The sequence below is a fragment of the Lemur catta genome, chromosome 22 (assembly GCF_020740605.2).
Source record: "Lemur catta isolate mLemCat1 chromosome 22, mLemCat1.pri, whole genome shotgun sequence".
In the NCBI taxonomy this organism is placed as follows: Eukaryota; Metazoa; Chordata; class Mammalia; order Primates; family Lemuridae; genus Lemur; species Lemur catta.
In genome coordinates this window covers 15,954,585-15,969,211 of record NC_059149.1, presented here as the reverse complement: position 1 = coordinate 15,969,211, position 14,627 = coordinate 15,954,585, and the positions used below count along the sequence as shown (strand labels likewise).

Below are 14,627 nucleotides of genomic sequence, written 5' to 3'. Positions count from 1 at the left end.
GAGGACTTCTGCTAAGAGCCCCTGAAAGATCAGGGGACAGGGACTTCCACCCATCCTAAATTCATAAGCTTTGATTTAGATCAGGTCATTTCTTCAGTGATCCACTATATTCCTAAGAGACAGAGCTGGTATTCAGAGTTGCACCCCCAGCCTGAAACCAGAGGCAGAGTTTGACAACAGGGACGCTTCAATCACCACACAAAAGACAATGACATCACCTCCCACCCATAGCTTGCACAACATCCACTTAGGAACTAAAAAATATAAGTTAGTCTTCAACTGATAAAATGGGAACAAACCCAGAAATAATTAAACTCTGGGGATTAGAACTGTGTTACCACTTCTTTGTATTTTTACTGAATTTTATTTTATTCTTTTAAATTTCTGCCCGGTTACGACAATGAAATGAGAAACCACAATTACAATTCACAACCCATGGCCTGAAAAACAACACACACCCCGTCAAGAATTACACCAAACCCTTTCCTTTTTATTCATTCAAAAGTGAGTCGAATGCACAAGTGTCAAATATGAGCACTGTCTTTTTTTTTTTTTTCTTAGAAGGGGAAAAACATTTATTCTGGCAACACTTTTACAATTCCAGGAAGTGGTTTTGATACCACAAAGTTGCAGGAATAGAAACCATAACAAACTTTGGAGAGGGCATTTGGTTGAGAGGCAAGGGACTTCTTGGGTGGAAAAAAATTTCTCTTGTGCTTAAGTGAATTTGCCTGTCAGTCTTCGCTGGCCACTGAGTCTTCCCAGGTGTTGAAAGAGAAAACGGAATTTCCTGCATAGATGGCTGAAAATTCCTGTAGAGCACAATGTTTTCTGTATCTCCAACCCTCCTCCCACCCTGAAGTAAGTTCTCGAAGCTTCTCTGGAGCTGCGTTTGGTCACATGATTCTCTGTTATGTGGACCCTTTTGCTAAAACACCTGTGACAGCAAAGTTTCTTCTGCTTCTCTAGGGTTCAGATGGACTGCACAAAACATCACTTGTCAAATCATATTAGATATTAAGAATGTGGGCATTTATGCTCATGGTAACAGCAAACACTGTGCACGGTGTGTCACCCAAAAGAACATTTTTTTTTTTCATTTAATATGGTCCCTTGGGGAGTTCACCCAAAGTCACACACTGAAGAGTCCTTTTCTCAAGACTGGTTAAAGTTGGTTAAAATTTGACAGTTTAGAAATTGCCTGGAGCCAATTTAGAAACTCTTAGTGCCCAACAATTCAGTGGTCCAAAAAGCAATGAAATGTTACCATTTGGTTTTGCATACACATGACACATGCATGTACACACTCTCGCACACGCGCACAGCCGAGAACTGTGACAAAGGGATTAACCAGATGAATCTTGTGACTGTTTCTAAAGAAAATGAAAGCTCAGACTTGAGGTGTCCTATTCAAGCACTCAAAAATGCAAACACAGTCTGATCCCACTCGATTTCATGATCCTAAGAAAGCCTACCTGTGTAACTGGGGGTTCGGGGTCAGTGAAGTTAACTCTGGGGGCTCGAAATACTCCGCAGAAATTGATTTGTTATTTATTTAAAAAAAATGTTGAGGCTTTGTATACTGTGTCCTTCCAAGAGTCAACACGTAAGAGTAACACCAGCTGACTCACTTTTCTTGTCTGACACTGGAGAGAATCAGTTGGTTTTACACATTTTCAATCAACACTCGGAGGAGGCAGATGTAACTGGAGTCCTTTACATTCTTCAGGGAATGTGTTACTATTGCAGCATACGCTGTTTGGCCCCAGTGAGGAGTAGAAAAGAAAGCCATTTGTTTAGGTTGCTGTAAGTTTTACCTCTTGGAGATTTTAAAACAAGGGTTTATACTAGTTCTGGGCAGTAGACTGTCCAATCAGAGGCTCAGGACTTATAAATTAACCGATGTGGGATTATTCTCTCTAATTAGGAAGCCCGCCAGAGGTGGAGGGCTTGCAACGTGCTCTGCTGAATTTCACAGACTGTTCTAGAAAAGGAAGGTACTTATTAGAGTTGTTTGCTTGATTCAGAACTGACTCCTGATTATCTTGAGCTATTAAAAGACAGGTTTTTTATGGACTCTCTGTCCCCGATGGCCCCCAAGAGCGTCTCCCCCTCTGGCTGACACTAATGATATATGGGGAAGGAAAGGGACTATCCCCCCACTATGCCCGATTTATAAGCAGGGACCTTTACTGAAAAGGAAGGGGACACTGTCTGAAATGTACACTTTTACTGGCAATTTCTTTGAACCAACACTTAATCCATAGTTTTGTTTTTTTAATCTGAGGAGGATTAAAGAAAAAAAAAAGGCTTATGCTAAAATAAGAAATCAGCCCCATCTTGGCACAGTTCTCATGCAGAATATTGCACCCAGTGTTAACTAACGCTAAAAGCTTCAAACTGTATAAATTTAAATGTATTTTGCATATTATAAAAATAAAGATAAACATATACATATTTTACACGAGTTACGGAACAGCAATGAACGTCAGTCGATCCCTCTTTCACATTGAACAGAACTGAAATGGGTGCTGTACATACTACCACCTGCCCTGCAACTATGGCTTATATGTGCACGGAAAACAAAATCCCTGAGAAGCCATTCGACTTTTTTGTTTGTTTCTTTTCTTCAAGTAGCGCTCTCCTTGGAGGATCACAGTTCTGAGGTTCAGGTTGTAAAACATTTGCTCCATGGCTCTCGCCCATCCTCCCCGCCGCCCGCTCCCCACCTCTGAAAGCGCCCTGAGTGCTTTGTCACTCAAGGTCACGGAACACCCTGGCGAGGGTGAAGGGGTCGCCGGGTACAAAGGATAATCCAGGGCAGTTCGGATGCTCTCTTTTCTCCACGGGAATTCCACAGCCATCAAAGTCACTGGTTTCTGTGCTTTTCACCAACATTCTTCCTATACAGGGGGACGAGAAGAAAGCACAGAAATGACAAAAAGTGCTAGACGACAATATCCTCAAAACGATGCTACAAAGCACTTTCTGCACAGATTTTCATTTCTACTTCTAGAACTCCTTGTAAATGGCAGGCAACTCACGTCCCCACAAAGGAAAGAGTGTTTTTAGTAGTAAATTTGCCAAACATTTGTGTTAATGTTAGTGCTGTCCAGCTCACTTTAGCCCTAAACTAGGAACTGCACTAATTGGCTCTCACCACTTACTCCACTGTAATCTTCCAGTTTACCAGATCTCTAATTAACAACCCACAACTCTAAACACAGAGTTGCTTCCTTCCAATAAACACAGTCACACATAGACACACACTAAATGACTCCCCCAGGAGTAGGAACATAGACTAAAACATGAGATGTCTGTCTGTCTGGACCATGAAACATGATCTGTCTTAAAATGTTCTAAGTGAGGTTGCCAACACAAATCTGGAGTTTGAGGAAGATAAAATGAAAAAAACTGTTGCATTCTCAGTGAATTAAACCAAGTGGCATGCAATTCAGACAAAATGGTTAGTGGGAAAAAATGACAAATATTGCGATCTCTTATTTTAGCTTTCTTACAATGACATGTGACGGAATGTTTTTAAAAGTGTTTTTGGCAACATTTGATGAAACACTCAAAGACAATGAAAGGGTAGGGGAAACGGGTTATTATTATGATCTGTTACAATTCCTCAACCCCATCTCTCCTAATGCTGCTTGTTTTCAGGGACACTGATAAGTCAATATCCACCTAAGACATCTCTCCAGCCTCATACAGGAACCAGCTGGGGGCTTGATTCAAGCATGAGGATAAACGATATCACCAAAAATAAGCCCCTCCCAGTGACCAACCACAGGCATTATTTCATTAATCTTCAACTCCTAAAAATCCCGCCAGGTAAGCTCCACACTTACTCTGTATTTTACTAAGAAGGAAACTAAGGTTCTAAGAGTTGGAAGAACTTCCCTGAGGGTATATGCTGGTGAGTGGCAGAGCCCGGCCTTTAACCAGGGTTGTCTGACTCCAAACTTGCTCAACAGCTAAAAGAGAAGTTGGCTATTCAAGGCCCTAGGGATAGTTCCACATTTCTATGGAACTCGGCAATGAGCACTTTTTGGAGGCCTATTAACATAGTAAACTCTCGGAAGAGAAGGTTTTGCAAACTGCCTCAAATTGAAGTCATAACATAGTAAATCTAAGTGAGGAGAAGATGGCAGTGTAAAAACACACATCTCAACAAAGCAGTTAACTTGGGTGGTGCGAGTTTCGGATTCACGTGGGAGATGTGCTATGTAAACATTTTTCATTGCCTCTAAAGAACCTTTGGAAATGCAGAGTGTCTGGCTGGCTGCTCCCCTGGGCCAAACTTTAGACCGAGAAACACAAGAATACCTAATCAAAGGCACAGGGAAGGGGAATATTCCACAGTCCCACACAGATAACCTACATCTGGTCTCTCAGGGAAAAGAGCCCTCAAACTGTCACCTTCGCTGTCTCACTTCTCCATCTCAATAAACTCATCCTTCAAAGATCCTTCCTGGGACTTTTCCTGAGTCTTCCTGGTAGAGTTCTTTCTTTTCTGTGCTTCCAGGACTTTGTTCATACACCTCTCCATGGCAGGTACCATATTTTAATTACCAGTAGACACAAGGTCATCTGGTTATTTCTTGGATTCTCATTCTCCCTAAGCAGGCTCTTAGATTACTGAGGGCAAATGCTCAACAAAGATCTGCTGAATGAATGAGGAATAAGATGTCATGAAAAGACCACAGGTAGAAAGCAGCCAAGGTACCGTGAGACCACTGCCCTCATGGAGGTGTGCACAAAGTAGGAGGGAGAGGTGACGGAGTGACTCACTGGAGTTAGAGGCGACTTCCCAGAGGAGCTGGCAGGTAGCCCTGGCCTCAGGGTCCAACGGGCCATCACTGGGTAGGAGGGAAGGGTGGCAGCCAGCAGAGCACTGAGTGCCAGCCACGGGAACACCATGGGGGGACCTCCCACAGTAGGGGAGTCTGGAGTGTGGGTCAGTGGGGGCCTAGAGGGAATCTTGGGGCTGAAGAGAAAGTTACAAAGTCAAACTCACTCATGTCAGGGCACACTGATAAGATGGGCTAACAGGTGTTGGTGAATGAATGTACTGGGGGAAGAAAGCAGAGGAAGGCATTGAGGGCTGGTCACCACCCAAGACAGGAAGACAATAAACCCACATGTACACCCGAGAAACCTATAGGCCATCCAGCGGTGCTGCCAGGTAGGACGGTGGAAAGAGGTCTGGACCTGAAGGGCAGGGCCAGCCTGTGGGGCTCAGACCCAGAATCATCGCAGGGTAGAGAACCTGCCCGAAGACCATCAAAGAAATCAGGACTCAAGGTACGTACTAGAACTTAGGCTGATATTGAAGCCATAACACTTTGGGGCTTTGGTGATCCCAGAGGGACTGTCCCTCCCTGAGTTAAGGAATTCCTAGAGACAGTAAAGAAAGAATAAACAACTCCTCTGAGGATGCACTTTTCAAATACAGTCCAACTAGTCCTCAACCCATGCCCCAACCACCCCCTCCATCCGGCTTTCTTACCCCAGGCCACTATCCACCTGCCCTGATGGGGCTAGGTACCGGACAACCCCTCGGTGCTCTAGTGCCACTGCAATGGTCCAAGCTAGCCAGTCCTAGGCCTGCATATCCTGCCTTTCCGTTCTTTCCCAGGGAAACCCCAATAAGCCCCTCCCTCTGCTTGTGAGGATGCCCCAGTGCTGACTACATTGTCCCAGATGGTGTGGATCCAGCTGATATGATATTCCTGCATAACAGTACATTTTTAGAAAAATGATTTCCTTTTTCCAACAAGGATCTAAGATTGCTGGTATATGTACACGATCATAGTAAATTAAGCAAAAGAGTCAAGCAGTTTTCTTATTCCCAACTGCAACTTGATTCTAGGTAAGTAAAAGATTGGCCATCTTAAGATGTCCTGCTCTGTAGCATCCCTTCGTCCCCACACCCGCTTCTTACCCCTAAACTCTCCAAGGGCTCAGGGGGGCCTTACCTAGTTAAGAAATTCTCTCTGCTTCACAGAGACTTACCCTTAAAAATTGGTGCTCCTAAAGTCACAGTTTGGGTACAGTAAAAATGATGGCATAGGGAAAAGATGCACTATCTTTTCCACTTAATTTTCCAAGAAAGTATGAAGATACCTAAGCAGAGAGGGGAAAAATTCCAGTATCAATGTGGCTGATGGGAGACTACAGAAAGAAACACAATGTCTTCCAGGCTACAGCAGTAGCAGGGCGATGTGCTGCCTCATTCTGCATAGAAGAAAACAAATCGATGCAAATCAATGTGATACACCCCACAGGCGGCCTCCCTTAGCCTCTTCTTAGAAAACACCAGCCCCTCCCCACCCTCCACATTCTAGAATTCTGTGGACAGTGAAACAGTCTCCATTGTGATGAAGCCAAATTCATCCTACTCCATTGCTTTTTAAAGAAATCATTAGCAAGTCCATACTAATTAATCTGTGTGAAGTTAGATGTCGGGATCCTGCTTGAATAGGAACTTTATGGAGGCAATAATCTACGATTCAAAAGGGAATTTTGAAATGTGGTATCTCAGCCTTGCCTTCCATTATTAAGAGTACTTACTGGAAAAGGAGAAAGCTTAGCCCAACAATTTTCAAACCAGCCCATTTTTTGCTAATCCTGTAACAGGTGACCTGCCAAGATCAGAATTAACATCTTCAGTCTCTGAGAACACCCACTGCTCCCCAGAAGATGGGGCACACACAGACACGGGACCACCACCAGAGAACCTGTCCAGTGTCAAGAAATAAAAATGATACATCCCCATTTCCTGTAAGTTCAAGGGTTAGTCCATTAAGAAACCACGTGGAAGAATGGGGGTTGCATTCCAGATCCTCAAGGTAAGTTAACCTGTGGAATTCTACCTTTTACATAAAAATCGGTAGGTAAATTGGGTTATCCGGCAGTTTATCACAGAGTCGTGCAGTTTCACTGGTGGTGGAGGAGGTTTTTCTAAACCTGTTTTCAAAGGGAAGGAAAAAGGGAAACATTCGACTGGGCACCTAAAAATGAAATGTAACTGCCAAGCTGCCCTATGTCCAAAGGAGCTCACAGCCCCTGGGAGTTGGAATATTGTGTCTCAACGTGAAGAACAAATGGACAAAGGTAGGAAGTCACAAATACAATTTATAAAAGATTATCTCTTCTATTTGCTCCCTATTTTTGCCCCCTTTAAGACTCAACTATCTTGGGGTGAATTAGGCTGCCATGAAAGTTCTGAAGGGGACCCTCCCCCAAAACAGCCCCACCTCTTCACCACCCAGGAAACGGGGCCTGGCAGTTGGGGTAAAGTCCACTCGTGGCCTTTAGACTGAACTGTGCCTGGGATAACACCTGTTTGGAACACCTTCTTTAAAACTCCGAAATCTGCTTCATACCAACACACCAGCCAGCAAAACCATTCCTCAAAGTCGTGCTGAAAAGACTTCCTGACTGCATGGAACCAGGTATTGTGTTAGACCCAAGTGACTGCCAATAGGCCCAGGGTTTCTTTGGGGGTGAAGAAAATGTTCTAAAATTAGATTGTGGTGATGGTTGTACAACTCTATAATTAATCACTGAATGGGTGAGTTTTATGGTATGGAAATTATATATCAAAGCTTTAAAAAAACATATCTCACACAATCCATATCCTCAAGGAAGGTCACAGAGCAACCCCAGGCAAAATAGCTAAAGTGATTAGTAACCACATCACACGAAGATGTCCTTGAAAATCCAAAGTATGGCAATTATCCACATTTCTATCTGATAATCGGCAAAGAGGAAGCCATTTAGCTCCTGTTTCTCCCTGGAAGACGAGGTGCAGGAGCAGAGGAATTTCATTCAGTTCCTGTAGCCTCTTCCCCATGGAAGGACCTCAACCACTGAGACAAGTTATAAAAGAGTAAACTGCATGGATTTTTTTGGTCTGGTTTTTTTGGGGGTAGGGACGGGTTTCACTATGGTGTTCAGGCTAGTCTCAAACTCCTGGGCTCAAGAGATCCTCCTACCTCAGTCTCCTAAAGTTCTTTTTTTAAAATTACTACCTATTCCTGTCCTCCCCATGCAGGAATAAAACACCTAGAAATTCTTTAACATGAGAAATAGAAAAGCTTAGATTAAAACCAACTAACAATCATCCACGTTTTTTTCTTTATAAACCGCATTGCAGCACTGTTATTTGTATACACAAAGGCAGGCAGCTAAATGACAAGTCTCTGATTTGACTTATCAATGAAGGGCTCCGGATGTCTTTTTAAAAACCACCATGAGCGCTAGATCAGTGCGTTAAGAGTAGGGTGATTATTCTGGCATGCTGGGACTGTTCAGGCAAAATGATAATAAATAGCCTTCTTGCCACTCCTGATCCTGTCCTGATCTGAACAGGGGAACGGACTTCTCTGCAGCTAACAGCAAGGCAGCGCGCACAGTTCCGCCCTGGTGCTGCTGACGGATTATCGACTGGACAGCGGTCCTAAGGCCTTGCTGGCCAGGGAGCCCACCCCTAGGGGCATGGAAGGCAGCTGAGCGACCAGAAAGCCCAGCAGACACACATTAGAATCATCTGGGGGGCTTTTTTAAAACACTCATGCCTGGTCCCTCCCCCAAGCAAGGAATTCTGCCATACATGCCTGTACAGTGACCTACTTAGGTTAACTTGCCTCAAGTTGCAGAGCCAGTGCAATAGCCTCAGTCTCCCAACTTCTAGTGCCTGCGGGGACCCCAAGTCTCAGGCTCAGCTCTATTGACTTAACGATTACCTCTTTTGACAGCTCTCCTCACCAATCCACCCAAACCTCCTGCATCCAATACATTGTCAGTCAGACCCTCCACTAGGCTAGGCTATGTTTGTTTTGTGTTCGAGGATACAAGCTGTGGATGCTTCAGGGGGCTGGGAGGTGGGCATGAAATCAGCCAGCACAAGCACAGGCTTCGAATCTAGGAGTACCTTTTTTACACAAGGGGTCGCACAAGAGATCATTTTCTCCTTGCTTCCATGCTAAACAATGGTAATTTCCAAGAAAAGTCTTGCCAGGAAGCTGAAACTTTCCTATCTAGAGAATATTCCTTCATTTAGAGTTGAAAATTATATTGTAAAGTTGTCTATCATCCATTTGATGAGAACTTTTTTGACAAATTTCAAAATAAAACGATCCAGATAGCTGAATCAAAAGTGGATCGATCCTTAAGAGTGCTCCCTGCCTCCAGCATCTGGAAGTCCATGGCTGTGTGCCTCTGGTTACCCCAGACTTTATTTGGGGTCAGTAAGCAGTCAGAGAGGCTCATACCATTTTTTTCGGGTTGGCATAAATGTGGTCTTTCTGCAGCAGTGCACAAGAAGCCTGTTAGATGACGTTGATGAAGCTGGCTTGGTCCCACTGGAGTTTCTGGCACAAATGGATATTATAACCCCCCCCCCCCATGGCACGTGGCTACAGCAAAACGATAGATGAACGTCTCTCTTGGCTCTGGAAAATCTACACCGACGCAAAATGTATTCAATGATTGGTTCCCTCTGTCCCATACCCTGCCCATTTTATAATATCCCCTTATCCACCCTTAGCCTAGGTGGATCTGAAAGAAAGGGACCAACGGGCACGATTTCAAAGAAATTCAAAAAATGGTAAACTGTCTGTTATTTGATATGTTCGAGACAGAGGATATGCTGGTTAATACAGAGTTACTATGCAATCCTCCTTTAATATTTAAGACTTCCCAGTGTCTCTGGGTCACATTAGTGATAAGTTAGACTATGTGCATGTCAGATAAAACAGCACTCTGAATATGAGCGCCTCAGATAAGAGTTTCCCTCGGGTGCTCAGTGCTACCTTCCAGCAAAGATGGCTTAGGGACGTTCTGTCTTAATGGGTCTCCCTCCCGGGTTGGAGAAAAGGGGGATTCGCACTTCTGCAGCTGCTAAGGAACCAAAATGGCACTGGAGGCCCTCGCTCGGCGGAGAACCCCCCCAAAGGCAGGGAAGCTGCTGCTTCAGGGATGAGCCAGTTCTCTGGAATGTAGCCAGACAGCAAGTGTCCCGGGATGACAAGGACATGTCACAATTTTCACATGCAAACTTTCCGACCTCCCTATTAAAAGCTTAGATTCATACATAATTTTCTCATTACAAAAAATTCTATGTGGACAGCTAGGAAGAAACATTAGAGTTTTCTGCCTGCATAGGAATACTTGGCTGCCTAAGTCAGGTTGCTGACATCACCCAGATAGTGAGATCTGACCCAAGAAGGTCTGTGGCTGCTACTTTTCAAGATTTGAGGAATACAGGCATTTCGTCTCAGTTTAAAAGTGACCTCTCTGGTTCTTAATAGAGAAGAAAAGGAAAGAACCATGCACACAAAACCCAAACAAACAGGATGAGTTTTATCTAGAATGCTAAGCTAACATTCTATCCAAAAGTTAGTTTAACATTCTCTGTCTTTAAGTCCATTTGGGGAGAAGGTGGTAGAAACTACACAGTCCTTGATTTTCAGGGACTGACTGAAGAATCAGAGCCCTGCATTAAAAAATAATCTATTACCAATTTTTTGCAGGCTTTTCTTATTCAGTGAGCCCTCAACTGTTCTTGGAAGTGAGGGCCCACTTAATTTTGCAATGACAGTTAACTGTACCCACAAATATACTAAAAACCAATGAACTGTACACACTTTAAATGAGTGAACTGTGGGGTATAGGAATGATACCTCAATAAAGCTGTTAAGAAATGTCCTGACTTTATCACAAAAAAAGAGGAACTAAAAGTTCCCATGTTGCAGCATAAGCCACGGTGTTGCCATCACCCAGAAAAATTATGTCTGCTCTGGGGGACTGTACAAGGTTTGTGCAGATGCAGTTTAACTTGGCTGTTTGTCATCACAGCTATGGAGCCAGGAGTGACAGCGAGGCACAGGCCATGGAAATTGCAGAACTCACTTGGAACAGGGGCTGATCACAGTTGGCGTAGGTGGGTAAACCAAGGCAACATTCACTCGCTCGCTGCCGTTCTTGGGGCAAATGATCTCTGCCACTCCTTCTGGTCTGGGCTGACTCAGCAACTCCCCTGCAGGAGAGAGAGAGAGACTGCATTAAGGCAACGTGCCCTAAAAATGGGATCACTTTGCAGAGAAACGCTGGGCTTAGGGATAGGGAGGGAGACGGGCAGGAGCAAGGAAGCGACAGTGTAGACACTGGAGTCAGAGAACAAATCAAGGTGCAAACCTCTGCTCCACCGCCTGCCCACATTCTCATCTGCATCAGAGAACGAGAACATTCTAATGGTCATGGCAGGACGGCCTGCGCCAGACAAAGGCAGCAGCTGCCGGCTGTTCTGCTCACCTTCCCGTTCACAGACGGACTCAAGGTCTTTATCTGTGCAGCACCAAGTGAGTCAGGGTTCCCCAGAGCCCCAGGAAGCAAGGGCTGCCAAGGAGGTGTCCATAATTAGGATTCAGGGCAGATGGGATTCAGGCAGCCCACGGCAGCCTTTCAACAAAGCCCTGCATAAATGAGCTGGAAACGCAGCAGACTGAAGGTGTTAACGTAGTAGACAGCCTGAGACCTGCCCAGCCGCCTCCTGGCAGCAGGATTGCCCAGATAGGTAAGTGTGCAGAGTTGGAGTCACCAACACAATGCTATCTTGTGAGTAATGGGGTCTAGTAAAAACAGATAATTAACTTAATGGATTACCCTAACACCTAGAGGAAATCTGTTACTCTGCACCCTGGATATAATCTCTCTCTGACTGGATCGTTAAGTCCCTAAGAGCAGTAATGACTTCCCTTCCTTAATTTCCTCCGCCCGCCTCCCCTCACCCAGGACACCCTGCCCTTCCCTCTGAGAGTCCCCAGTGAACAGCTTCTGGCTGAGGAGGGCACACGTCATGGCTTAAACCGCCCTACTTAAACCTAGAAAGTAAATAAACCAAACCCAGGACACAAGACGTTTGCCACTTGAAGACACTACTGAAATGAAAACTTCAGCTGTACGGTAGCCATCCCGTCTAGGGCTGACTTGCAATTCTAGAGACATCAAAGTACAGCCGTCCCTCTTAATCCCCAGGGGACACGTTCCAAGACCCCAGAGGCTGCCTTGAAACGGCAGATGGTACCAAACTCTGCATTGACTATGTTTTTTCCTATACATAGATACCTATGGAAAAGTTTATTATTAGGCACAATAAGAGACGATGATAACTAATAAAATAGAACAATGACATCAAAATGCTGTAATACAAGTTACATGAATGTGATCTTTCTCTTGCTCTCTCAAAATATCGTATGTACTGTACTCACCTATTTTCGGACCACAGTCGACTGCGGGTAATTGAAACCCTGGGAAGCAAAACCTCCTTTGCCTCAAAATACCGTATGGCCAAGCCCACACTGATGGAGCCCACTATGCCCCTGTGCTAGCAGGGAACCAAGCTTTAAATGTACATCCCATTTGATCTTCACGATGTCCCTAGGAGGGTTTATCTTTATTTTGCAATCGAGGAAGCTAATGCTGAGGGAAGTTATGCAATAAATCCAGCAGGTTCAGTACATCTTTCCTAGAGGACCAATCTAAAAACAAATTTTTTCATAATGAGCTAAGCACGGACATATTTATACTTTCACGAAAGACACTCATTTCCTGATTTGGACATTTTTTATGTAGCATTGCACAGTATGACCTGAATATAATTTGAGTTCTGTAACCGAACTGTTGTGAACACCAAGCTACTGCAAAAGTTAAATTGGCATCATTAGCTTGCACCATGGATACACAAGTGTCAGAATTATACTCTGACACCAGCTAGGAAAAGATAAAAATGTAAAATATGAAAATGTAAGTTAAAAACGTAAACGTGAAATGCTATCAACGAAACAGAATGAACCCAAGTGACAGCATGTTAAACCTAGACTGAAATCCGGAAGTCATCGAGTCAAAACATCAATTTATAGCTCGGAAGCTCTCTGGGTTCAACATTTGCTCCAAGTCCAATAGAGAATTTCAGTCTGGAACCCAGCCAAGCCCCCACGTAGGACTGGAATGAGCAAGTGCTCTGAACACGCCCAGTCATCCTGGACCGCCCTCACCTGGCTCCTCACCTAATATTTTCAATTTCTACTTTCTGTCCTAAAATCATCCCCAAGGCTTGAACATAGACTGAGCTTCTCTAGTTTTTCCTGAAAACGCTCTCCTAGTTAGAATCTCACACTGGCCTCAGCTCCATCTGCTTTTCAGCTGCCTGGAGACCCAGGGTAATGACTGCAGATGCCAAGCCCCATCCCCAGCACCCATCCCTGGCATCAGCCTGGCCCAGCTGGCTTCTTGGCTGAATATGGTGTAGCTTTTGGTGATCAGAAGATCAGGTTGCCTGATCCGAATGTGAAGTACTTGCAGCAGACGGTTAAGCCTTGGTCACACCCAATTTCTATTACACTAGCAGCTTTACTGCCCACCCCCACCCCCGACTCAGTGTCATACTAAGGTGGGTGACTGGTTGTTTGGGTCCTGTCCTAGCAGCACTCCCAGTTATGGAAAGAGAGCACGAAGGTGGGGAGGCATCGAGAAGTTTCACACACGAAAAATACATCTGATGCTAATGAATGAGTGACAAGTAGAACACTTCACAATTTCCAACACATCCGCGTACGCCAACAACCAACTGCAAGATGCCAGTATTCTTAGGACGTAAGAAATGTGCCTAGATTAAGCATGTAAGAAAAGCAGCCTTTTCCTCCCAAACCTATCTTAACACAAATATGAAGATATTTATTACGTGCGTTAGCTGGCAAAATAGCAAAAGCTAACCATCCTCGAGTTTAACAAACTTGACCTTCAAAATAAACCGCATTCTCCCACGGAGAACTAACTATGGAGGTGTGAGTGAGGACAGAAGAAGATGCGGGGGCCCGAGAGTTTAGCACATGGCCTCTGTTACGGGGGATTCTCAGTGTCTACAGAGGAACACAGATGTGCAAAGAAACATAATTCTGCATCTTCCCCGAGGAAATTTCTAAGAGATGCGGAGGGAGTCACGAGAAAGAGAGGTTAATACTGAATCACAGGATTGGGAAGGACTGCAAAGAGTGGGGAACACTGAGCCCAAAGATCCAGTAACATTCATTATCAGAATGGAGAATAGTATGTGCACTGTACCACCATGCTGTAATAGTGAAAAACATGTCACGCTGAAAACCAAACCGAAGTTGCCACAGCAAGAAAAAAAGATGATCACCGTAGCAACTAACACTTAGTAAGCACTTACTGTGTGCTTCATGCTGTATAGTTGTCTTACTTAGTCATCACGACAACACTGTGTTGGAGGACAATTATTATCCTCATTACATGGAAAGGGAAACTGAGGCACAGAGGGGATAAGTAACTTGCCAGTGGTCACAGGGAGAAGCAGCAAGGATGGGATTTGAACCCAAGACCATCTGACTCAACGGTGAGAAGGATACCATGATGATTAATTTAGATAATACTAAACACTATCTGGCAACTAGTAAGTTCTTGACACAATTATTACACTCATGGGAAGATTTCATAAAAGCTTACTCCTTCCCCATGTATAAAGAATTCATATAAGCACATGATCAGTACCCAGATTCCCTGCAGTACAGCAATACACCAAGATTAGACCACGAACG

General features: G+C 44.4%; 1 protein-coding gene and 1 long non-coding RNA gene across 9 annotated transcripts in view; one reads left to right on the top strand and one right to left on the bottom strand.

Annotated features, from left to right (window-relative positions):
• The window catches only part of LOC123626468, a 61,842-nt gene that overhangs the window by 36,504 nt on the left and 10,711 nt on the right, over positions 1-14,627 (top strand). For 5 of the 7 annotated variants that reach the window (XR_006730863.1, XR_006730867.1, XR_006730865.1 and 2 more), the window contains exons 2-4: positions 3,667-3,837; positions 6,646-7,463; positions 10,870-10,954. This is a non-coding gene — a long non-coding RNA (uncharacterized LOC123626468). The remainder of the gene's footprint in view (positions 1-3,666; positions 3,838-6,645; positions 7,464-10,869; positions 10,955-14,627) is intronic. The other 2 variants (XR_006730862.1, XR_006730864.1) reach the window with 2 other exon arrangements.
• MFHAS1 (multifunctional ROCO family signaling regulator 1) overlaps positions 337-14,627 on the bottom strand; it is an 80,887-nt gene continuing 66,596 nt past the window's right edge. The window contains exons 2-4 of one of the 2 annotated variants that reach the window (XR_006730861.1): positions 10,924-11,050; positions 6,022-6,132; positions 337-2,903 (exon numbers count right to left, since the gene is read on the bottom strand). Coding sequence is in view for 1 of the 2 variants with exons in the window: in XM_045535415.1 (XP_045391371.1) it covers positions 2,870-2,903; positions 10,924-11,050 (161 nt within the window). In the remaining variant the exon portion in view is untranslated. The remainder of the gene's footprint in view (positions 2,904-6,021; positions 6,133-10,923; positions 11,051-14,627) is intronic. The other variant, XM_045535415.1, reaches the window with a different exon arrangement.